The 26,020-nt window shown below is 29.2% G+C and overlaps 1 protein-coding gene across 4 annotated transcripts; it reads right to left on the bottom strand.

Moving 5' to 3' along the window:
- Nucleotides 1–1,414: 1,414 nt before the first annotated feature.
- Nucleotides 1,415–25,731, bottom strand: LOC130672388 (elongation of very long chain fatty acids protein AAEL008004). Of its 4 annotated transcripts, XM_057476941.1 has the most exons (8): nt 25,313–25,731; nt 12,095–12,229; nt 7,378–7,568; nt 6,085–6,165; nt 5,345–5,428; nt 2,812–2,868; nt 2,629–2,734; nt 1,415–2,551 (listed from the first exon to the last, which is right to left on the bottom strand). In XM_057476941.1, the coding sequence occupies exons 2-8, from the start codon at nt 12,150–12,152 to the stop codon at nt 2,049–2,051; spliced, it is 1,080 nt and encodes a 359-aa protein (XP_057332924.1). In that variant the 5' UTR covers nt 12,153–12,229; nt 25,313–25,731; the 3' UTR covers nt 1,415–2,048. The 4 variants fall into 4 exon arrangements, with proteins under 4 accessions (XP_057332924.1, XP_057332927.1, XP_057332928.1 ...); XM_057476944.1 differs by lacking the exon at nt 6,085–6,165 and having other exon boundaries at nt 25,313–25,730; XM_057476945.1 differs by lacking the exon at nt 5,345–5,428 and having other exon boundaries at nt 25,313–25,722.
- Between the last annotated feature and the right edge of the window lie 289 nt (nt 25,732–26,020).

Here is a 26,020-nt window from a genome sequence, read left to right as displayed (position 1 = left end):
AACTCTAAAGCTCTATAGGCCGCGTCGAATGTGACCTCAATGACCAAAATTAAATCATTTGTTCAAAAGATATCGTTACCGAAAAAATATCAAAAATGTGTTTTTTTTTTTTTTTTAAGTAAAATCAAATAGTAGTTCATCTATCGAGTGCAATCGTGTTTGAGACGCGAGGTGTAAATATTGGTGCCCGTGCCAAAGGCGAGGGTACCAACACACGAGCGTCTTAGACTCGATTGTACTAGATAAATACATTAGTTTTTGTGACAGATATTTGAAATTTACTACATTTAGTGCCTATAAATGGCAGGTTATAAACCCGTGTCTATTTATTTGGTAAGATTGTTTTGAGTATTTGTTGAAAATGAGAGAGAAGTCAGTAAGTGTACGAATTAAAATGATGATAAATTTTGTCACAAGATGGCTCGTTATGTTACTTCGATATTTTTTGGTCGTTTGCTATCGCACATGTGACCGAAAAATATTTTTTGATCCGTTGATGACGTCAACATTAGAACGATTAGGTATCTTTTTTACCAGCTGTATCTTATCTAATATTTTTAGCTGCCGGCTATAAGCGCTAAATATCGTATATTTTAAGTGTCTCTCACAAAAAACATTTAGCCGATTATTTCAATAAATTTTTCAGCGTCAAACTAAAAAACTGTCGAAAGCCACCTCAAAAATCAAAGTCGGTTTGTTCAAAAGATGCTGACATTTTTTTTCGAATGTTTTATATGTTAACGATTTATATTACATATATATATTACTTACGTTATTTCCTTACAACTTATTTGGGAACATCTTCTACACCTGAAAATTTTATTAAGCCAGGGATAAAATGTATTAAAGGTATTGATTTATTTATATTTTTTGTATAAAGTGAAATATTTATTGAATATTTTGGCAGTTAAAAATTATTTACCAAAATAAATTAAGACTATTTTTACCAATTTATTAAAACAGTATAAATGTGTATTATATACGTAGTTATTTTAATTGTGATTAACATAAAAAATGGAATATTAAATTAATGAGCGTGCTAAATCCAGCTAGGTACGTTGAGAACAAAAAACTAAATTAATAAACAAAAAAATAAGTTTACCTATATTGAGATCCTTGCAACAAAATCACTTCAAGTACTTTCTCATAGGTATACATATCTTATTTTTTTTTTTTAGATACTTCTTAATTTTTATACATATACTTATAAAAATTTTAATAAATTAAAAATACATCATCTATGATCTGATATATTTCGTAATAATTATTCCTATTTAAATGATTTAATTTAAAACTGTATTCAGCTCATTTGAAAGTTATTAAGTTATTATTTAATACGTAACAAATATGTACAAGAGCCGCGTATAAGAGACATTATAAAATATTATGTATTCACGCCATTATTAATTAATTATTATTTTTTTTTTCATATAAATTAAAAAAGTTAAGATTTTCAGATACTCTTAATAACAAATATCATCGATATTAAATTACACTTTTCTTACTTTCGTATTCATAATATTGAAAAAAATCTATCTATATATATACAGTTTTTTTACTTTGTCATTTTGGTGTCAGTAAATGTTCGACGTTCAATATTTTACATTTCTTCTTTCCTTTACAATTATAAAAATTAATTAATAGAACTACTTCCATATAACCTACAAATTTTTTTTAAATTTTCTATTTCCTGTATAACGGATTTTTACAACCTAAAAAACTTAAATGCATCGAAGAATTCATTTATTCAAATAATCTTTAACGAGCCAATGTTAACTTAGCTTTTCCATTGTTCCCTTTTTAAAAAATGCACATAAATAATTTAAAAGTAAAAAAAAAAAAATGTTTGTTTTCAGACATAACTCTGCAAAACTCTTCCCTCTTGGCATCGATGTAATAAAAGATAAAGAAGCGTCGACACCATAATTTTCCGGTGATTTGACCGGAAAAAATTGAGCGATAAATTGTAGATGAGAATTCATAGTTTATATTTTTTTTCGATTTATAAAAATAGTTTTTTTTTTAATTTTCCCATTGTAGCATTCACGTCATTCTACACTTTTGTATGGTTTTCGAAGATTCATATAATTTTCAGCAGTACTCTTATCTTTTGAATGATAGCTTGTAGTATCTCGCCTATTCACTTGTGAACTACCATTGGAAATTGTATGCTTCTCGCCATTGGACAGACCATTTTCCATGTGGCTGCCCGCGGTACCGTTAGTTTTAACCATTTTTGCTTCCTTGGCCTGTTGGTGTGCTTTCTTATCAATGTAACTTTGCTTGTAAAATTCATTGAACAAAAACAAAAACATGACCGCGTGAAGTCCAATCCACCATACAAAAGCTTTTGGATAATTACATTCGATAAATAGTAATTGGAATGCATGAATCATAATAGCGATAAACTGTATCATTTGAAAGGCTGTGAGGTATTTTTTCCACCAAAGATAAGGCTGTACTTGGGGACCAAGAGCTGCTAGGAGGTAGTAAGAGTACATGACAATGTGGACAAAGGAGTTGAGTAAACCAAAGAAAGTTGAATGGCCTCCTACAAAAAGACGAATAAATTGTGTTAAATAATTTGGTAATTTATGTAAAATAAATTCTTAATAAAAAAAAAATTACCGGGAGTAAATTTGACTCCAAACCATACTGACATTGGCATACATCCGTGATGAATTACGTGAAGAGTTGAGATATGACGGTTTTTTTTTCGAAGAACAAAGAAGAACTGCAAGACATTTAATGATATTTATATAACTAGAGCTATAAACAACTAAATAGGAAGAAATAATTATCAGTACTCACGGTATCAAAAAATTCCGTGAATTTTGAGAAATAGTACCACCAACTAGCATGGACCATCTAGTTTAAAAAGAATATTTATAAATGGCTGTTTGATTTATTTGTAACGAATATAAGTTAGCGGTGACAAAGTATTAGTATAGAATTTTAATCTACGAGAAAAATTTTAAGGCTATATTTATGAGGTACGATTTGAAAGAGTCAATAATATTAATATATGAATAAACCATAATCATTTTAATTCATTACTTTAAATGTAAAGAATCGCAGAAAAAAAACAAAGAGTTTTTTAAATAAAAATTTGACATTTTCTAAATACCCATTATCAGCCTATAAAATATATACAGTAATACACTGGGTAAAAATCATCCGGGTCTTTTTTTTTAAATTAACGCCATTTTGAAGTGGATGTTTTTGAGAAAATTTTAGAAAAGAGAGTTAATTGACTTCGATTAATATGGTCACGAAATATATGCATTGAAAGTACCGCCGGTCATAAATTACCCATATGTGAATTTTACGTATACTCTCTAAAAGTGAATTAGCGAAATTCATCAGCGAATAGTGAATATTTACTAAATCAGAGATAACTTGTAGCAAAAAAATGAATTATAAAAATTAGTGATTGATAACTCAAAATTTAAAGTGTGGTCACAAATTAATATCATTTCACACAGTAATTTCGTGGTTTTATTTAATATATTATAATAATCTTAATGTAAATATTGAAATTTAAAGTTTATATGTAAATTAATCATGTTGCGAGTAATAGAAATTACTGTTTGGTAGATAAAAAAATGAAATTATAATAATTTAACGTTTCGGCTTCAACATTCGATGTTTGGAACATTTAAGTTTATAGTAAAAAAGTAAAAAAACATTCAGTATGATAAATAAAATTTTCAATGTCGAACAATTGATTTTATGTACAACGGTACATAATTATTACTTTCTTCAAATTGTGAAAAAGTATATCTTAAGCGCATCAGTTTTTATAGTTTGAAACAATAAAATTTTACTTGTGTTTGTAAGCTTTTGATGTATATGAAAGAATTAACCTAAAGTATTACTGATGCGCGGCTATATCTATATGGCAAGATGACGTATTTTATCATTTCAAACAATAAAATTTAAAAACCAAGAGTGACTATTTTCTTTTTCATATCAATATATTTTAAAGAATCATTCTTATACTTTTTCGCTTTCAATATTATATTATTTATGAATTACCTTCTTTGTTGCGGATTTATTGTTCAAACAATAAAAATCAATTGAAAATCCGAATGAAATGTATCATTTATTTTTTTGCGTGTATAAAGTCGTATCACTTTTTGGGTTAAGTGGACTATCACTCTGAATTAGTAAATATTCACTAATGTTCACTTATTCTGTTTTAGAGAGTAACTTTTTTAAGTGGCTGTCATAAAAATAAGTCATGTCTTATTTGAGTTTCCGAGGGGCGTCCGATAAAGGGTTAAAATTACGTCGAAATCAAGTTCTTTTTTTGACCCGGAAACTATAGCAAAAACCAAAATTTTCAAAACATTCTCTATAAAATATCTATTAATTTAAATATGTTATCAAAACATACATCGTACAAAGAGATGTCTTGGTATTAACAGAATGTTATTCAAAATTATGCTTCAATAATTAAGACCATTCTCAAATAGTGCCCCCCCCCCACTTTTTTAAAATATTCAATGACTTTAAATTGTAATGACTGTATTAAAATTTTGATAATTATTAAAAAAAAAGTTTAAGCATTAATTGAACAAAGACAACGCAGTTACAATTTCGCCGAAACATAAATTAAAAAAAAAATTATTTACAGTTGATATCAATTAGGAGTTAAACAAAATTTGGAAAATAAATTTCAGTAAAATCTTCATGTCAATATTATAATTTGGAATGTCAAATTTTTTAGGCTAAAATTTATTTAATAAATTTCGTTTAACTCCTTATTGATTTCAACTGCGAGTAATTTTTTTTTAAATCTAAATTTTTTTTAAATTAATTAATAAAATTTTAATACTGTTATGGCAGTTCAAGGTCATTGAATATTTTTTAAATAGTGGGGGCTCTGTCGGAGAATGCCCTTGAATAAAATTTTTAACAATAAAAAAAAAGAACTAAAGCTCATACAAATTTATTATTAACGAAGTGATTCAAGTCCCTGTTTTTTATAAAAGATTATACCATTTTAAAACTATGGTTTTTATATATGACATCAAATTTTTATACATCACATCAAATCTTTAAATTTTTCAAAAAACTCCTTGTTTTTTTCCATGAAATTCTTTAAATTAAGCATAATGACAAGTAAAAGAGAAAGAAAATAATGACGACTGGTACGTACTTGACCAGTTACCTCTTATGTTAATAGCCTGAAGCACATTTACATTTGTGAATCCAAAATATCAATTTTTTGTATGCACCAAAAAGTTAAAGCAAGTTATATAAAAACTACACTAGGATTTGTTACAAATCGAGCTGTTCTCGTTATCTCGACTGATAGTTTTTAATCCAGGACACCCACCCTCAGTACTTGAGGTCGGTCGCTGTAGTCTACAGGTTGGCACTTTAGTGAGTAATCTCCCGTCAGCCATCCGGACATTCCTATCTGTAACCACAGCCAGCAAGATGACGTTTAGCGATCAGACAAAGTATTTAACCACCATCACCAAATTACGTTTAGTATCATTCGGAAATTATAATCCCTTTGATACCAGATCATTTTTAATTTCTACAAATCATTCAATTTGAAAAGAAAAGAAATTTGTGGATTTAATTATGTTAAGTCGTAGTATTTTGATAGGTATGTAGCCGTCCATGTTGCAATTTTATTCTGCCGCCGTATAACCCCGATGTTGAGTAAGTTCTGCGATGAGTTAACCTATAAATTTTATTTTTTGTTGCATCATAATTTTAGTTCCACGAATCCCCAGCAATGATCTATAATAACGTTATATTTTAGCTGTAAAATTTGTTAGTAATGATTGTTGATTTCGAAATGTACATTATGAAAAGATAAGAAATTTCCAAAGTCTTCGTGAATAGCTATATAATAAATGTATACATATTAAATTATAGAATCGGAAAAAGCCCAGAAAAGCTGCTAACTACAGTAGTATCCATGAAATTCTCAATATCATCAAGATCCCAGCCTACAGGGACTTATAAAATTATTATATTTAAGATTATTAAGGTCATTAGATGATCATCTGTGATATCACGGGGTATTGTCCTGTTGAAATGACAGAACGGTTATATACTTACTCTTATCGCGATTGGATTGTCAGTATAGTCCACTGGTTGACAACGGAAACTATAGTGGCCCCACCAGCCTCCCATCAGACTCTGTGATATTTCCAAAATTATAAACAAAAGTATTTTCAAATCACCGTATAATTCCAAAATCAAAAAATTATAGGAAATTACTTGTTATAATTCAAATTATAGATAATACTATACTTTTTTTATTTTATTATTATTATTTACTGGCTTATTAAGATAATTGATTAATGGAAAAAAATTTTGGTAGGGTAAGAGCACCAGTACCCAGCCCCTAACCAGTAGCCAGCCGGTCATGTACTTTAATATTGGCTTAAAATATATATAGATATAATTTAACATGAGGTGGCTGGCTACTGGTTTGGGGCTGGGTACTGGTGCTCTTACCCTATAGTCTAAAATTTATCATAAGGATCTAACAAGGGCCAAATCAGGTTAACCTATAGCCTAACGAAAATCAAATCAGGAGTGTCCGATTAGAACTTGATAAAGATGTAACTCTAATACAGTAGAATCTCCCTAATGTGACTCTCCGTAATGTTACATTCTCTCTAAATTTAACAAGATTCTCTCCCTAATGTTAACAATCCTGTCTCCCACTACGTTTTTTCGCGCAACCAATCAAAAAAAACCTTAGTGGCGGGTAATTCAAATCTTCCCGTTTGCACCTATACGATTAAATCCTAACCTAAAAATGATTTTTTTTTCGTACATCACGCATTTTGACTGCGTAGACCTGCGCACATAAAACACGAATATTGGTATGGTGGGGGCGACAGGATTTGTTAACATTACGGAATGGTCCTGGACAGGAGTGTTAACATTACGGAGATTTTGCTGTAACTTATGAGGTCCTTATCAAAATCGCCTTATCAGGATTTCTTTATAAGTAATTATTTTTAAAAAATATTAAATCCCGAGAAAAACAAAAGATTTTAATGAAATCCGGATTGTGATCTAATGTATTAGGATCATGACAGAGAGTGCAAGGTTTGCCTTATGGCAAATAAGTTTTTTTCAATGAAACTATTCTGATGTGGTCCTGATAAGGGACTTGTCAGGTTTGCCCTACTAAGCCAAACCTTATGTTAATCTGATAAGATCATCATGGTATTTTCCACGTAAAAATAAAAAATAGGCGCTGCAACAGGACGTAGTCCTGTGGGAGCAACAGGATTTTCATGTTACAGCAACAGGATTATTGTAAGAAATTATCATGTTTTAATAAAATATTCACGAATTATAAATAGATAATTAATTTAACACCAAAATAATTACCTCGTAAAATAACCATGCTGAAAATACAACTTGAAATAAATTGTAGGCAATTAAAACTTTCTTCAATTCAAATGGTTTACGATTTTCCATTAATTTTGGCCCTAATACTTTCACGATATAAATATAAGACAGACATATAAAGAATGTCGGAAAAGGTGAGTGCATTAAAAACCAATTGGTCGTCCGAGTATCTGTAATAAAAAATGAACAAATTTACCATTAGTATTATAGAATTGAAAAACTTTTGAACTAATTTATGGATTGAAACTAAACATCAGTTTTCAATTGAATCGTGATAAATGAAACTATTGCTATAAAAATTTATAAAAATATACATGCTATTTTTTAAAAATTAAGTAAATTAAAACGTTGCTGTAATAAAGTAATTCTTGTCGGCTACTTGGTAATTTATATTTTACTCAATTTGTAGTAAACGAACGTGATATTTAAGCATGTTTTTTTCAATCGACTAATAGCATAAATCGTGATACTGTACTCAGTACATTGTCCTGATGAAAGGTCTCAAGGACGAGCTGGTTAACATTCAAAAGCCTTGTCGACTTTCAATGCCAATAACAGGACAATTTCTGACTTGATTTCTATTTGTTTTCACCACCGAAACTTTCAGTTTAATTGTTTTATTTAGCTTTATTGAACCCAAGGTTTTTTTTTATGTACTCTACTTCGTATGGTATATATATTGTGACGAAAGCGGAACTTATTTTGAAAGATTTGAATATCTAAAAAAGAGGTGCCCTCTTCTTATTGAATTATAACGCAGCAAGATTCAGCCAGTCACATTGACATTGAAACGGCGGTCATTTTGTATTTAAATTAACATTTTTTTCCCTGCCTTTTTCTTCAACGCTGTAAATCATTGTGTTGTTATTTTTAGTTTGTAGGTGTTGATATTTTAACATTGAAGATTTATTAATTATGTTACCGGATATTACAATATATATTAGGGGTGTGCGGATAGTTCGAACTTACGACTAGTGTCGAATCGAATAAAACGAACTTTCGAATCATTTGAATTTTTCGTATAATTCGGAACTCTACGGATTATTCGTAAATTTTCGAATTGTTAGAAAATTTACGAATAATTACAAAATGTTTTTTTTAACGACTCAAAATCGTTACAGATGGTACTGTTCTTGTTGTACTTGCGCAGTAAATGGAAATTTTGTGCAAGTTTTTCTCTTAAGCAAATTACTATTTCTGACAAATAAAAACATAGATTGCTAGAATATAAAGTAATGCATCGATCCTCGTTCTTAATTTTGCATTTAGAGTTTTTGGTTGGAAAAATTTAATACTTCATATGAGTATCAGTAAAAGAAAATAATAATCATACAAATAAAAAAATTTAGTTGCAATTATAAGAGAAATTCATTTGTATCAAATAAAATATAGTTTATACAAATGCTATCAGCCAAATTGAGTGCAAGTTAAATTATTCAAGTAGACGCTATTTTTTTTTTTACAAATTAATATTTATTTATCATATCGAAGGATCGGATTCATTATTACTGAATGTGATACTAATTGACACGAATATACCTTTTTTTTTATGTGTGAATGTACTAATTCAATTCCTCTTGAAATATAACTTTTTTTTCGTTTGTATCGATGTTGCTGATTAGTATCAATTAATTTTTTACTATCGCGAAAAAAGTTAATAGGTTAAACGGCTTAACTCACCTTGTTTTATGAGAGGTGACTGACGGACTATCGTTTATTTTTTACAATCAATGAAAGGTGAGAATTTTAATTCACATGATCATTGAATCTTAGTCAAGATTCAGAAATTGAAAAAGAAATTCTTTGAAATAATTTATGTATACAATAATAAAATAATAATATGGTTAACTTTCAAAGTGATGGTAATTATGGTCAACTATTAAAAATACAGCGTCATCAATACAGGAAATATGAAACATATAGTGCGTGACAAGGGGTAAAACAAGACGATTTCAGATTTCGGGTGATGTCAGTCCCCCATTTTCGACTCGAGCTACTGGCTTCACCCTGGTCTGAAATCGCCTTGTTTTATTCCTCGTCACGCAATATTTTACGAAAATTAGTATATGATGAAATCATGTTCATGCCTACTCACAGCTTAACTTGACTTATTTCGAAATGCAAAATATTTATCAGGAAGTTTTTAACACCTTATCTTCAAGTGAAGTTAATTTCGGAATTATTTAATAAATAGTACTTTCAAAAAAAAAATTTGGAAAATCCAAAAGTACACACCTCGAACGCTCATGTAATATTATGAATATGAAATCATTTTACTTTTATTAATTTTTTTTAAGTAAGTTGAAAAAAAATGTATCGGTTTAATTGACACGAAATATTTTTTAACGGCACGTTACCGGCGATTTTTCTTTACTTACTAAAACAATAATAGATAACTTATTTAAAAAAAAAAAAACAAAAACAAAAAAAAAAGAAATAGCGCTTGCGAAGCGTGGAGTTCAGATGAACTAAAAACTCTATATATCTATTTGTGGAGAAAAAATGGTGAATTTGTTATTAGTTAAAACCATCAGTTTTGAGTTTTTATTTAATTATTAATGAACGTGACGGTTTAAAACAGTGATATTCGAAAGAGTACCGAAGAAATAAAATCCGGAGCTAATAAAAAAAAAATCAAAGTGATTCATCAAGTCTGTCGAGAGATATCGTGCTCACATACGTACAGACCAACTGACATCCAAGTAAAATTTTTTTCAATTAACTTTTTTTGATAATAGTCTAAATAAAAAAACTTATAACTATGTTAGAATTATTTATTGGAGTTTTTTTTGCTATTAGTAATTCTTTTTTTTTTTAACTTCACGCTACGAAAATTGTAAATTTTAAAAAACTCAGGAAGTTATTGGTTTCGGTCCGATTTACGAAAATCGAATTTTCATCAGATGTCGACGTTTTGAGGTCCTAGGAAGCTATTCTGACTAATTTCAAGATGATGTCCGAGTGTATGTATGTATGTATGTAAATACCTGTATCTTTTGAACGGATGAACCGATTTTGAACTTTAAGGTGTCATTCGACGCGTCTTGTCAATATCTTGAAGCTGTAATAAATTGAGCTTGATCGGTAGGGCTCGTTCAGAGATATTCCAAAAATAAAATTTTTTCAAAAATGTTTTTTTTTGATAACTCTCAATGTGCTCCATGGATTGATCCCAAAATCGACTGGGCTCTAGAGCTTTATAAGCCGTGTCGATTGCCATCTCAACCATCAAAATCGGTTAATTCGTTCAAGAGAAACCGTTGTCGAAAGAATTAAAAAGAAATTTTTTTGTTAGTTTTTTTTAAATATCTCAAAATTGACTCGATAAATCGAATTCAAAATTTGATCAGCTTTAGAACTTGATAAAACGCGTCGATTGCGACCTCAACCGTCTCAATCGGTTTATTCGTTTGAGAGATATCGTTGGAGAAAAAATGGTAAAAAACTATTTTTTTCAAAAAGAACGGCATACAAAAGTATTTTCGAGCTCGAAGAGCTCAAGGAGCTCGAAAACAGCGGGAAGTTTTAGAGTTGGCCACAGGGTCAACCGATAGACAGATTTTTTATTAAGTGCTATATAAAATTAGTCGAGATAATAGAAGTTGACCGAAACTCAGTTTTAAAATTTAGTGACAGTAGAGCACTACCTCTCCGCTTCGCGTTCGAAATGTGCAAAAGAGCAATCATCGATTTCAATCCGTTTTTCGAAACTCAAATATAATTGTTTTGAAATCTTAAGTATTGTTTCTGTTCAAATTTTTAGTATAATAGTCAAAGTATGAGTGTATGTGAAAATTCTATGTGTGTATGCCAAATTTTAAAACACGCGTTTCACTCACGTTAACCCTTTTTTTTTTTTTTAAATTACTTAATGCTAAAATAATCTCTAATCCTTCAGTTTTTTTCGAGCCGTAGCGATTTCGTGTCCGAGAAATAAAGTTATCTTGTTTAAATCAAAACCCACGATCTCGGAAAAATGCTTCCCTTATGCAATAAATTCCAAGCTAACCAGATGCAAGAATATGCAGTCACCTTATATTAATAAGTAATGAGCACAACCGACGCACCTTAATTGAGTGATTGCCGAAGGCTGTCGAACTACTCATGAAGATGTTTTTTTTTTTTTTTTTTTTTTAATATATATTATATAAAAAATGTATTTTCAATGAAATATTAAATCGATCTTTACTACTTCAGTGTGTTGTTTTTTCATAAATAACGCAATTTATCATTGAATATTTTACTCCTCATAAACAAAATAAAAACATTTTAAAATCAACGCCTTGTTTTGTTTGATTTTTTTTTTTCATACTTGTTAATTGTGTGCCAACATGATATGATATTGGGCAGATTAATTGTGGATTCGATTTAATAAAAAAAACTCATTTTTTTTTAAATCACAATTATACCAGACATTTATCAGACAAACAAAGCGTATTCAGGGTCGTAATAAATAAAATAAAAAAAAAATCCTTTCACGGTTAGTGCCGGTTTTAAGACCTTGTAACGCGGGGTTTCCCTCTCACTGCCAATCTGATTAGTATTCACTCCATAAATACTGCGAAAGATGAGCTAATAAAAAATTTGTAAATATATTGTTTTCAAAAATTTTTAAATATTCAAATATATTTTTATGTGGTAAAAATATAAATATACTTTCTTAACAGTTTCGAAAAATACACAATTTTGTACATACCCGCATTTTTGTCCAGTATTTCATGGAATCGGTCTACATACTGCATTACAATTGACATTCTGTCGAGCAGAAATTCGTTGGTTGTCTCAACTCAATCACTCGACAAACGCTTAAAGTGTTCCTAATTATCTGCTTCTGAAAAAAAAAAAAGTAAATAAAGGTTAATAAAAATGTGAACATAGCCCTAATGGTATGACGAAATGTATAACAATAAAACAATACTATTTCTCCGAACAACAAACTTGTTGACTTTAATCAGTTTTTGATGCAATTACGGTATAAAGTATACATTTTTTGTTACACGGAGAAAAAATTATAGTGACGGTTCTTAGTGCGTTTATGAAATATCAACCCATAACGTTATGGTCTTAATTACTTGGAATTTTAGAAAATACGCCCATAATTTCTGGAAAAAGTTGCCATCGTTATGGAAACAATGCTTATAATTATGGCGATAGTTCTACCTACTATATCATATTGTAATGATTACCATACGTGGGAATGGTTTCATAGTCACCTAGTACTAAATCCTCTATCCACATTAAAACGGTTTCTAGATACGTATGGGAATGAACGCTATGCATCATGGTAATCGCTGCCATAATGTGAGGCATTTCTGAATGTTATGGTAATAATTACCATACGCTGAAAAAAAAATGCTTACTATCACTATCTTGTAATAGGGAATGATTACCACCTGTATGTGATAATCATTGTCATGCTTTTATGTTAACTATTACTATCGGAGATGGTAAGCATTCTTATTCAGATCGTAATCATTCTTATCCGTGATCATAATCATTACTATCTTAGAAGGCAAAATTAAAAAATTTTTCAGACATAAGAAATATTACTATCGAGATGTTAACTATTACTATCGGCAATAGTGTTTATTAATATATGAGAAACAAAGAGTTAACATAAAAGCATGATAATGATTATCACATACAGATGGTAATCATTCCCTATTACAATATGGTGATAATTAGAATTTTTTATTCAGCGTGTAAGATTATGGTAACCAATACTATAGTATTATGATAACCATTACCGTACTATTATGGTAACTTTGACCATAAGTTATGGAAATCATTATCATAATATATGGTAACATTTACTACAGAATATGGTAACAGTTACTACTGTTTGGGAACAATTACCATAATATTATGGGAACGATTACTATATCATATAGAAATTAAACCCATATTAATAGGAATGGTTACCATTTATATGGGTGCAAGTCTTATAATTGATATTTCCAAAAACCTGCTAACATACGATAAAGGAATCATTCCTATAATATATTTTAATTGTTACCATAAATTTCTGTCTAAATATAGATATACAAATATATGAAGGGATCGAGTTCTCGTTCCCTAATTGGGTATGACACGGGAAGAAAATTATGGGAAGTTTTGCTATGCATTTTAGGAATAGTTCCCATAATGATATAGGAATTGTACCCATAATACTACAGGGATGGTTCCCATATATTATGGGAACCATCCCTATAATAGTATGTGTACACTTCCGATGCCATTATGGGAATCATCCCCATAATGGTATGGGAATAGTTTCTATACCAATATGGAAATCAATCTTATAATATTATGGGAACCATTCCCATAATGGTATGGGAACTATTCCCATACTATTATGGGAACTATTCCCATAATATTATGGGAATGATTCTCACAATGGTATAGGAACTATTTCTTTATCATTATGGGAACCATTCCTATCATATTGTAGGAACCATTCCTATAATGTTATGGGAATGGTTCCTATAATTTATTTGAAAGGTTCCTATAATTATGGGAAACATTCCTATAATTATAGGAACTGCTCCCATAATTTATGGTCGTAATTCCTATGATGATATAGAAAAAAATTTCACAAAATTATGGGAACAGTTTCCATAATTTTCTTTCCGTGTAGGTCTTTTACCTTATATTATATTTTTCATTGTTTTTTTTTCTACTTTTAAATTTCGAAAAACACGAAAATTTTTTTAAAAATATAGCGACAATAAAATGTTCGTTGATTTTTATTCGACATTTCAGTATACAAAATTAGAATATGAAGATATTCAAATAAGCAAACCTAAATAATATATATGAAGTTACCTAGTTGTCGAATATATAAAAAAGTATTCAACTCACACAATTTCTGTTATTTTTGAGTTTCATATTATTGCTCGTACATTAAATTTGTTTTCATTGATAATGTGGTTATTAAGTCTTGCTTACTTTGAGTATTATTCTGAAGTTCAACATTTTTCCGACGACAAAACTAATACGCACATGAAGACGTTTAATATTATTTCATTTACAATGATAATAGCTAAGTTAATAAATATTTATATACTATTTCAATAACACTAAAGGTCAATGATTTGCTTAAATAACCATTTATATATGAGTGGTTATGACCTTAGTCTTTTCGTGACATCAATCAATCATAGAACTATAGAAATAAGCATTGTAGCTTATAGAGGTCATTTTGTGCACTTTATAAGCTACTAAACAAGTGCATTATAACAATTACGCCTACATGCTTCCTCACTTAACAAAAATTCAAGTATCATATGACTAATTGTTTAATAAATTCTAATAGTGTTAACATGTTGAAAAAATTTTTAAATATTCAAAGTACAAAATTTTTTATTAAATTTACACAAATTGCGCGTTAAGAAAATTCTGCTGAAATATTTGTGTTATTATAACACTTTATTTAACATAACCCGTTTATGTGAAGTAATAACACAAAACTTCGCCTAAATTTTAACACATTGTTTATTATTGAACTGAAAATTTATATATTTTTTAAATGTTACTGGTTACATAAATAAAATGGTAATTTTAAGTTGTTTTTTTCTTCATTTTTATATTTATTAAAGATAGTTTTTATACTATTTTAGTACGGAATAAAAATAAAAACAACATTCATTCAAAAGTTAGTCTATATTGTTTTATAGCTATTTTTTAATATACAGTAGGACCTCGTTATAAGACAACGTGTTATAAGACTCTTTCACTCAATTTGTTGAAACTCGCTCGGAACGATTCCCCCACCAAGAATTCAATAAAAGTTTTGCGCCGAAACTTCATCAGACTAACGACAATTACGACTAAAATCGAGATAAAATGTACATACATAAAGATTTTAGATCAAATAATTTATTTCCATAAAGAATACTTAAAATTTCGTGGTATCACATAATTAATTAACAGAAAAGAACGACAAAGTTATGTTTACTTATGATTATATATCAAATAAATACACTGTATAATAGAATAGAGTTGAACCGAATACATAAATAAAACGCGAAACGGCAATAGTCTTATAGCGAGGTTTGGGTGCAAACGCTGTTAAGTACAATAGTGGGGGTACCTCAATTCCAAGAATTTTTCCCTCACAGCCCCGAGCAAGTCTTATAACGAGAACCTACTGTACTGCTACCAAAAAAATTCATGTGGGATTTCCATACGAAAAAAATATATATCCGGGCAAATCGCATATCGATACTGCCATTCTAATAGGGCGTATCCCAGAAAATTTGACATTTTCACTTTTTTTGAAAAATGGAATCATTGTAACAATGTGCACCTTATGTAAAAATTTTAGAGGTCAAATTGTTTATTTAGTATTTTTAAATAAATATTCTAATATGTCGTATCCCACACGCAGACTTTCGCGCCATTCTAATATGTCGTATCCCACATTCGCATAGGTTCAGTCACGATTAACATTTCCAATTTTAAGTTAATTTTAAGCAAGCAATTAACGACATTAATAAGAAGCTAATTATGCATAATTTTCGACTCTTCTTACGGCATACAATTCAAAACTATTTATTCACTACAAATGCCGGTATTTTATGAACAACATGAAAATAAATTTATAGGTTATACCAATGTAAACACATTACAAATAATTTTGTTTTGCCGACCGTGAAACGTTTTTATCGTCTCCTGAAAAATTTCTCAAATGTGAGATAAGGCATATTAGAGTGGCAGTTTCGATATATGAGACATATATTTATATATATGTTGCATATATGCGACATATTCCAGATTTGCCCGGATATATATTTTTTTCGTATGGGTTGCATGGGAACCCATAGGAATTCATGTAGAAAAATATGGATTAGTATAAGAATTCATAGGAATTAATATAGGAGGGTATAAATTTATATAAGCGTCCATGTAGGAAACCATGGGTATCTGGATTCCCATATGTAATGGGAAATCCCCATAGAAATCCATACTAGATTTCCATATGGATTTGGTATGGTATGGATTCCCATAGAAACCCATGTGCGAATCTATATCGGGATCTATGGTGGATTCCTATAAGAAACTATATAGGAATCCATCCGAAAACGCCATGTGGGAGCCCACATAGAAATCTAGGCTGGATTTCCATATGGATGTTTTGATAGGGACTTATTATAAATTTCATGTTGTTTAATTTTATTAATAGTATTACTAATATACATTAGAAACTCAATATCTATAAGACAAAAAAAGCCTAATAATATTTTTTTCGGCCAAAATAATAAAAGATCCGTCAAGTCCGAATAAAATGAAAAGTAATCAATTTTTGGCTCGAGATTACTCTCCAAAGTATTCAGTCACAGGCACACACAAACTGTTAGGACATGCACATACACTGATGAGGACCTCAACTATTCACATCTAATAAAAAATCGAACTGAAATGAATAGTTTTCTTGATCACAAAAAATTTTTAATATTCATAGCGGAAGCTAAAAGAAAATCGTTTAGGAATAACTGCATAAATTTTAAATAAAGTTTTGTAATTTTTTAAATCGAGTGCACATGTGCACGAAGAAAAAAACAAACCTTGAACCAGGAGATAAAAAGCCTTTGAAATTCGTTTCTTGAGCCAAGCAAAATTTCTTACTTGATTGAAATAAACAATTATCTGGATCAATTGTAGTTATCTAAATATTAAACAACTGTCATATTTAAATTCGTTTTATTGGTTATGAATTGTATTAAAATATGGTGAGCAAGTCAAACAAACGATGCTCAGATTAAAAAATGAAATTGGATGAAACAAATGCTGATCACATTACAAATTACAAAATGGAGTCACATAAAACAAATGACGATCGATGTAAAAAATAAACATTTCAGATCACGACATTTACATCATTACAATTGAAAGTATAGTTCAGTGCTAAAATAAAATAAAAAAAAGAGTGAAACTTAGGAACACTCACATTTTACAACTATGAGTTCATCCGCATTGAAATTTAGTAACTACATTTCTTAGACTACATATATATTCACCAAAACGAGTATTATAAAAATTAAATTCTAAAAAAGCGAACCAAAATGTCGAAAGTAAAAACACATCTTTTGTATCTATACACGGACAAAAAAAATAGTAGTGGCTACTCTCTGGGATAGTACTGAGTACTTTCTGTAAAAAAAAATTTTAGACAGTACTGTATGCTATCGAGACTGTATCCACTACTATCTAGACTATATTCACTACTGTCCAGGATATAGTCTAGATAGCATACAGTACTGTCTGAAATTTTTTTTTACAGAAAGTACTCAGTACTATCCCAGATTAGCCACTACTATTTTTTTTTCCGTGTAAATCCCATAGACTTAAAACTTTAGTAGTACTTTTTCTTCAAATACATCAAAATCTACTCAGAATGGATACTACACAATTCATCTTAGGGGATGGAATCCATTGTTAAAAATTAACGCATTTTGAGTAATGCCGACTCTTATGAATGTCAGGAACATTTGTTTCAAAATTAAGTCTCCTGATCTTTTATTAGTTAAAAAACGGGAGCATTTTTATCTTTGGGCCCAACGCAACTCCTCTCCAAGTTCATTCTAAAAAAAATACCTGCAATAGCAGATTCTTATAAATGCAAGATTCGTTCGTACCAAAGTTCATGTCTATTGGTCTATTATTTATTAATACATAAGCAGTTGACAGTGACAAGTTTTTTTAACATATCAGTCAAAACGAAATACAAATATTTTACTTTCAAATTGATTTTTTTGTGGTTACATACATTCATAGTTATCGATATGCCAGAATTGAAACCAGAAAACCATCAAATGAATATATAATAAGAAATTTGAGAAATAAATCAAATGTACAGGCAGAGTCTACAGATTTATATCGTATTATATATATATAATATATATACATATATATATACACGTGCATTTATTACGAAACATTTGCCGTTGACTACAAGAAAGTAATGAATAGTTAGCATGAGAATCTAACATATTATGTCGATATTAGATAATACTTATAATCACTGATGTATAAATGATATTGATTGTACAAGTAATAAGTCGATTTACCTCGTCCTTAGTTGCAAAACTGTGGGCGTCTGACGGATCAACCAAAACGCGCCAAGCAAGCAAAATACTTAAGAATTGCGAAAATTGTATACATTAATGGTAAGAAAAAAAGGGGCCAGGTAACGTATAGTCAAGCTTCATGACACAATTCACTCCATTCAAAAGTGTTTACACCACCATACGATCAACAAAACTCAATTATCTCAGAAAAAAAAGTATTACACGAAAAATTTTTCAAATTTTATTCATTAATAATCAAATTCAATTTACCGGAATAATACCTTCAAATATACAACTCCAATAAAAATCAACTATACATTTAATTACAGCGTATTTCATACAAATTGTCTTCAAAACGTTGTATGAATTAAAAAATATTCATAAATGTCATGTATATTTTACATTTGTTATTAAGATAATTTTCTTAAGTAAAATTTTTTTAATTATTCAGAAGTAGTGTTTATATTTCAGTTTGTCAACTAGAACGTCATTATACTTTTTTTTTCTTTTTTTTTCCAACAACAGTTTCGATAGAATTTAGTATTAATGATATTCTCTTACTTAGTAAATTTAGTTTATGATACACGCTCGATTTGATATGTATGTCACGTTCGGTAGAATAATTACTATGGAATGTTTTTCCGCATGTGGAAATATTGAGAAAAAAATATAGTAAATTAATTGTCATTATAAGTCTATGAGAATAATCTCAAGTGTAAGTAACAAAAAAACTCAATTATTTATTATTATTTTTTTTTTCCTGTAGCAATAAATACCCGAAGTGAACAAAAAAATTTATTCAATCACTGAATATACACGATTAAATTTAAATAGATTTCTACAAATTTTTTTTTTTTTTATGGAAAACGATATCGTCGATATCTAGATTTAAAATTAAAAATTTGAAAAAATTAAAAAATTATCTATATCAAATGTCTTATGTATAACCAGTAAAAATTACTACAGTATTACTGTAGACAATAACTGTAGAGAAAAAACGAAACGTTGCGTAAGATAAAGCTGTATATAGTAATAAAACAATCGACGAAATGTTGCGTTGAAAGAGTATAAATTACTGATATATAAACTCTCGAAATTCACTTTCTTCATGGATCATGAATATTGAAATTGAAATTTAATTGAACTCGATTTGAAGTTTACAAAATAACAAAAATGTATAGTAACATAATTTGGTAAAAAAAAAAGATAATTGAGAATATTGGATTTTTTTGTAACATACCTCAAAAATAGTTTAGTAATAAAAAAAAAATATTTAAACGTGCAATAAAATGTTGGATATTTTTAGTCGTAAACTGAAATTGCCATTCAACTTGTGTTTTATGCTTCTTAATTTTGCATTACGAAGTACTATTAATGAGGTTCAGTTCTGACGTATAAAACAAACGTCAATTATTTTAGTTGTTTATTAATTGACAAGAGAATACCGTAAATATATAAAAAAATATTAGACTCGGAAAAATTAATGAATTAGATTATTTTTTTTTAAATTTAAAACACTCTTTTGCACTACATGAAAATATATATTAAATATGACAATATTTTTTAATGATATATATTTTATAAAAATAATAATAAATGAAAATTAAACTAGTAAAATAAATATATATTTTATATATATTTCATAATTTTGTTATGAAATAATATGCAGCAATCGGGAAGCGCATACGTATTCACTAATCGTCATGTATATTTTCTGTTACGTATATTTGTTTACTAATAAAAATTTATAATTTCAACGTGATTTATTTTTTTTAAATTATATCGAATCAATTCTTCAAAACCACGTGAAAAATAATTTTTAGTATTTTATAAAAATGCAACTTTCATATTTATCAGTATAATTTTTTGTTTTAAAAAAGATTCAATGAACTTTCTTTAAAGTTTGATCCTCATAAATTTTCCATTACAGTCAACTTGAGTAACTTAGGCCATGTAAGGGTAGACTACACCTTTAAAATTATATTTAGGCTTTTTTTCACCTTAAACTACACTCAGAAAATTAAGTAATTTTTTTTATTTTGCTAAATTTTTAATTCCAATCATTTAGAATGATTTGAACGTTTTTCAATGCAAAAATAATATGGTACTGAAGTTAGCAGAGAATTACCAATTTTTGAATTTTTTTTTCCACAATTTGATTGAAAAAAAAAATAAAAATAAAAATATGCACATGTAGAAAATTAAAAAAACTATAGGTGCAATTTTTTAAATACTTTTAGATTTATAATCTGCCATTTTTAAAAAAATTCAAAAATTTTCAGACGGCGGCGAACTTCAGCGTCATAAAAATAATAAGTGTTATAATTTTTTTAAATAGAATTCATAATTATTGGATGATAATTTCTGCAATAAATTCCGTAACAGTTACTATCAGGATGGTAACAATTATAATTTCTGATGGTAACTGTTACCATCTGGATTATAAATATAACTATTTAGAATAATAATAATAATTAACTCTAGGTAACATACAGGATTGTAACAATTATTATAAATATGGTGAATATTACAATCTAGATGATTTATACAATCATTTAGATAATATTCACTACACAGAAAAAAAAAAGGTTTCTTGACGAGAAAAATTTTTACTCACTCCAAGAAAATTTTTACTTCACTCGAGAACTTTTTTGCGTTATAAATTGAAAACAAAAATTATTTGGGAGCAAGAAAAAATTTTTTGAGGCAAGAAAAAAATTCTTGAGCCGAGAAATTTTTTCTAGTCCTAGAATAATTTTTGTCTTCAATTCAAAATGCAAAATATTTCTTGCGCCAAAAAATCCTTTTTTTCTGTGTACTATCGGATTGATGGTAGAAATTTTACCATAACTAGATAGTAGTTTCTATTATTTAATTTTCTGAGTGTAGGGTATTTGAAGATTCTAAACCGTCTGTTGATTGCGTCTATGAAAAATAAATTAATTGTATTGTGTCTAAATATTATTTGTGGAGCGGAAAATGTTACCCTTAAAGATCAAAATTACCCAGGTTGACTATACGCTCCTCATTTTATTTTGAAATAATTAAATCATTACACATTAACAATATACACGGATAAATTATTTTTGTTTGAAATGCTACGATGTCGTAGTAAAGATGGACCTGGCGAAGATTTAAATAAACACATGGAAAAATTACCATGGCCATAGTAAAATTGACAAGGATTATATCACAAATTACTGTAACCATTGTAAATTTTGGCCATAGTAATTTTTCCATGTGTTCATTTCAATTTCCGTCAGGTGGCCATCATTAGGCTCTACTATGACACCACAGCATTCACAGGAAAAAAATTGTAGTTCTTTTAACCACAATATTGTAGTAAAACATTGGAATAGCATATACTCTACTATGTAGTGAAGGATACTACATAAATAGTACTGACGTTACTACACGTGTGGTTGAGATTATTCCAAGTTGGAGTTGGCATTTCTTTACACCAACTACGCCTTGTAGTAACTTCAACTACAACCCATACAAAGAAAAAGAATCGGCCCATTACTGGGTCGTGAATGGCTGCCAATTTTCAAGCATCGGCCGAAAATCGGCTAACTATCGGATGATAACGGTATACCAAGCATTGGCCAATTGTGGCAATCAATCATCGGCCAAAGCTTGGTATCAAGAGCACTCGATCAAACCGTCGGCCAACGAACGGCGGTTAATTATGCGCCGTTTTTATAAGCAAAAAGACGGCTGCCAATCCCTGATTAAAAAAAGCGATTTAAAACGATTCGAAATAAAAAATTTTAAATGCTTTTTAATGTTTTTGAATACCTTAAATACTTTTGAATCCCTTTTCTTATGGGCATTTAACATTGCAAATCGTTTTAAATCACTTTTTTTAATCAGGGATGATTCACCATGCACGGGCCAGTATAATTAGCCATTTATTGGCCAATCATTGCAAACCAGGCATCAGCCGATCTATGGGAAAATTTCGAAGCTCGGCGACTTGGTATGGCAAGGCGGTCTTATCATTCAAAATTTAATACTACGCTAAGAAATTATTCTTGTTTGAAATACGATGGTGTCATAGTACTGCCGGACCATGTTGGCTACCTGTCAGAGATTAAAATAAACCCATGCGAAAATTTCCATGGCGATAGTAAAATCGACAAGGATTTATATCACAAATTACTGTAACCTTTGAAAATTTTGCTACCGTCATAATTTCTGCATGTGTTTATTTCAATTTCCGTCAGGTGGCCAACATGATCCGGCCTTACTCTGACAGTATTTCAAACAAGAATAATTTATCTGTGTACTCATAAATAAAAAGATCATATTTATTCACAAAAGATCATTTTTATCAATCCAAAAAACTCATGTACTGTTCACTTTATAAAAAAACTTTTATTTTGATGATATATAGAAATGAATATTTTTCGATATTAAAATAGTGAACATCATCATAAGTGAGCAGGTTGATTGTCGAGAGTTTAAGAGACTGGAATTATACTCAGCGCAACATCAAGCCAGTCGAACGACCAGGGAAAGTGCATAGCTTTGCTATTAGGTTGTCGCTTTAACGCATTGGACTTGTATAGACCTCTCAATACTGGATCGTTAGTAAGTAGAGGTGGAATCATCTTATATAAGCTTTCATATTATATTTTTTAACATATTATTGTACAACGTATATATATAGTCAATAAAAAGTTTCCCAATTATAAGATCGTAGTGAGATTATTATTGTGATAACGTACACAACAAAAAGTTGTTCCCATTATCACAATATGTAGTACACTTTAGCAACTCCAGTTGACGTCATTACATTTTTATTTACTCTATTCTAAGTTGCCGTTGACATTTCTTTACTGTAATTTGTGGTAACTTCAACTCCAGCTGTTGATATATCAACCACAACTTTTTTTCCAAATATACATACATGCATATATATTTGCGCGTGTATGCCTGAAATAGGCTGGAAAATGGCCCTCCGTAAAACGGAGGTGGACTTCGATTCCGTTACATTAAAAATATATATATTAGGGTGTATCAAAAAAATTAACTAATTTTTTTTTCCTTCACTATATCAAAAATATTGTTGGAAATGGCGAAAAAAAAATACTGTAAAAGTTTGAGCTCTTAATATTAATATTAACAGCTGCCGCATCGCAATTTTCTATTTCCCGTTTAAATAACACGGGAAAATTTATTTTCTAAGCTGTGGAATTTTGTAACTCACGGTGGGACTAATACTTTTGAATGTTCAAGACATAGTCTTATAGGAAATTTAACGCTCTACAAAAAAGGCCTCTTATAATTTTTCGATATTTTTATTTCTTCAAAAGTTATTCGAAGTTAAAGTTAGATTGACGATAAATTTTTACATTTTTTGAATTTTTTGACGCAACCATCAACTTTATCGGAAAATTTTATAGGACATTTTTTGTAGAGCATTTTATTTCCTATAACTTATCTCACAGAAAATTTTCAATATTTCTCACAAGTCGTAAGTTACTTGCAATTAACTGAAAATTTAATATAATTAATTTTAAGCAACAAAATTTAGATTATTTAAGAAAATTGTCAGTATATATTTGATTAAAAAAATGAAATCAATGAAAGACAGAGTATTTCGGAGAAGAAATATGACTAATAATAACTTTCAGCAATCAAAAAATTTCCATTTGATAACATCAAATCAAGGAAGATTTATTATATTAATTCAACACTTAAGATGTTTTTTAATTGAAAAAAACTTCATTGAAATATATATATATTTTTTTTCAATTAAAAAACAATTTCTTGTAATTATAGACATCAATACAAGCTACAACTATATACTTCACAGACTCTTGACATAACTTTAAATCTACCGATTAAATTTTTTCTTATATAATCATACATAACATTTGTTTTAATGAGAAAATTGATAAGTATGAGTATCAGTAATTATAATTATTTAATTGTTGATAATCCCAAGAAGGCAAAGAGTATTCTTTAAATAACTAAGAAGACATTTTGTATTAAAAATTCTCATACCGTTCGAGCCATTTTCAAACCGCATCACGCAACTGGTATTGTGGGAGCAAAATAGAATTTAAATAAATATACAATATTGTTAAGCCTCTAAGCGACAAATTATATTTATGTAAGCTTGATTATATTTCAAGTGACTATTGGCTCATTCACGATACCGCCAAATGTCTATTAGATTTTTACCATTCAAATTTAACGATTCAGTAATTTTTTACACCATGATATTAATTACTCGGATATTCATTAATGCTTTTTGATCATAATAAACAGTGTTCTCCTCGACTAGTCATATATTTTTAAAACTTCCGCTTTATATCAAGGATAACATGTTGCAAAAAAAAAAACAAAGCAAAGGAATTATACGCGAATTGATATCCGCGTTGTACGAGCAACTAGTGTCAGTGTCTAACACCATAGTAAAGCCACGTGCTTTGAAAGTGAATGAGCAAAGCTGACTCATCTTTTTTCAGAGTACCACTGACAGTCGAAAAAGAAGGGAATGTGCCAATTTATTTAGTTTAATATGACCTGAAGTACTGGTTGACACACTTTGTCGCTAGTGCTCGTAACTCGTGGATAGATAATCATCGTTGCGTAACCAGACAATTGTTGCCGCACTGAGACAAGTAGAAGGGATCACACGGTGTGATTATAACATCTCGACTGATAGTAAAAGAATAGTTTTTAATACGAAATGAATAAAACATGTCAATTAAACCGATTCAAAAAATTTATTTTTTCATTATCTATCAATTATTAAACGTGTCATCAAATTTTTTAATTAATAATAATACTAAAATTACATTTATCGGAACATTGAACTACTAATGTCTTACCTTGATAATATTTCCGTTTGAAAGTAATTAAAACTCACAACACATCTAATACACTTATTAATTTATTTTATCGTTACGTTAATCTCAATATTATTTATCTTCTTATACTTAATTTACTGCACGTTTATACTGTGATTGCCGTCACTGTTTTCGTGTAAATAATTTTCATTGAAAGCGAAGTATAAGTGAACTCGTCAATGTACGATTTTACTTGCCGTTAAACTCGGAAAGTAAATAAATATAAGAGATGTAGTAGTGGTAGTAGTAGTAGTAGTAGTTCATAAGTGACACGATAAATCTTTAAAGGCGTTGATAAAACGCGGCACCGACGTGACTTTATCCCCTCAACAATCGCGGACTGTTGAATATTAGGATGGAACATTGCTTTTAACCTCAGCGCCATGTTGGTACCGTCAACTCTCTCCTTCCCCTTGTCACTGACAGACAGCCGGTTTGCAGTGGCAATACCTCACGACACTCTACTCACCACGATCCCCAATGCGTTAGCGTATTTTCATTTTTCCTTATTACTCCAAGGTGTTATATTTAATCATCGTTTATTTATCAAAGATTACATTGTTAACATAGTGTTGATCTTTGAACCTTCACCAACCTATCAAATATCCTGTATGAGTAAACAATATATAAATTCAATTTTTCTATAAGGTTACCGGAAGTAATATAACCTTTACTTCTTATAAATTTGCA

The sequence above is a fragment of the Microplitis mediator genome, chromosome 7 (genome assembly GCF_029852145.1).
Source record: "Microplitis mediator isolate UGA2020A chromosome 7, iyMicMedi2.1, whole genome shotgun sequence".
In the NCBI taxonomy this organism is placed as follows: domain Eukaryota; kingdom Metazoa; phylum Arthropoda; class Insecta; order Hymenoptera; family Braconidae; genus Microplitis; species Microplitis mediator.
The sequence above is the reverse complement of the archived record's forward strand: the minus strand, read 5'-3'. Positions and strand labels throughout refer to the sequence as shown.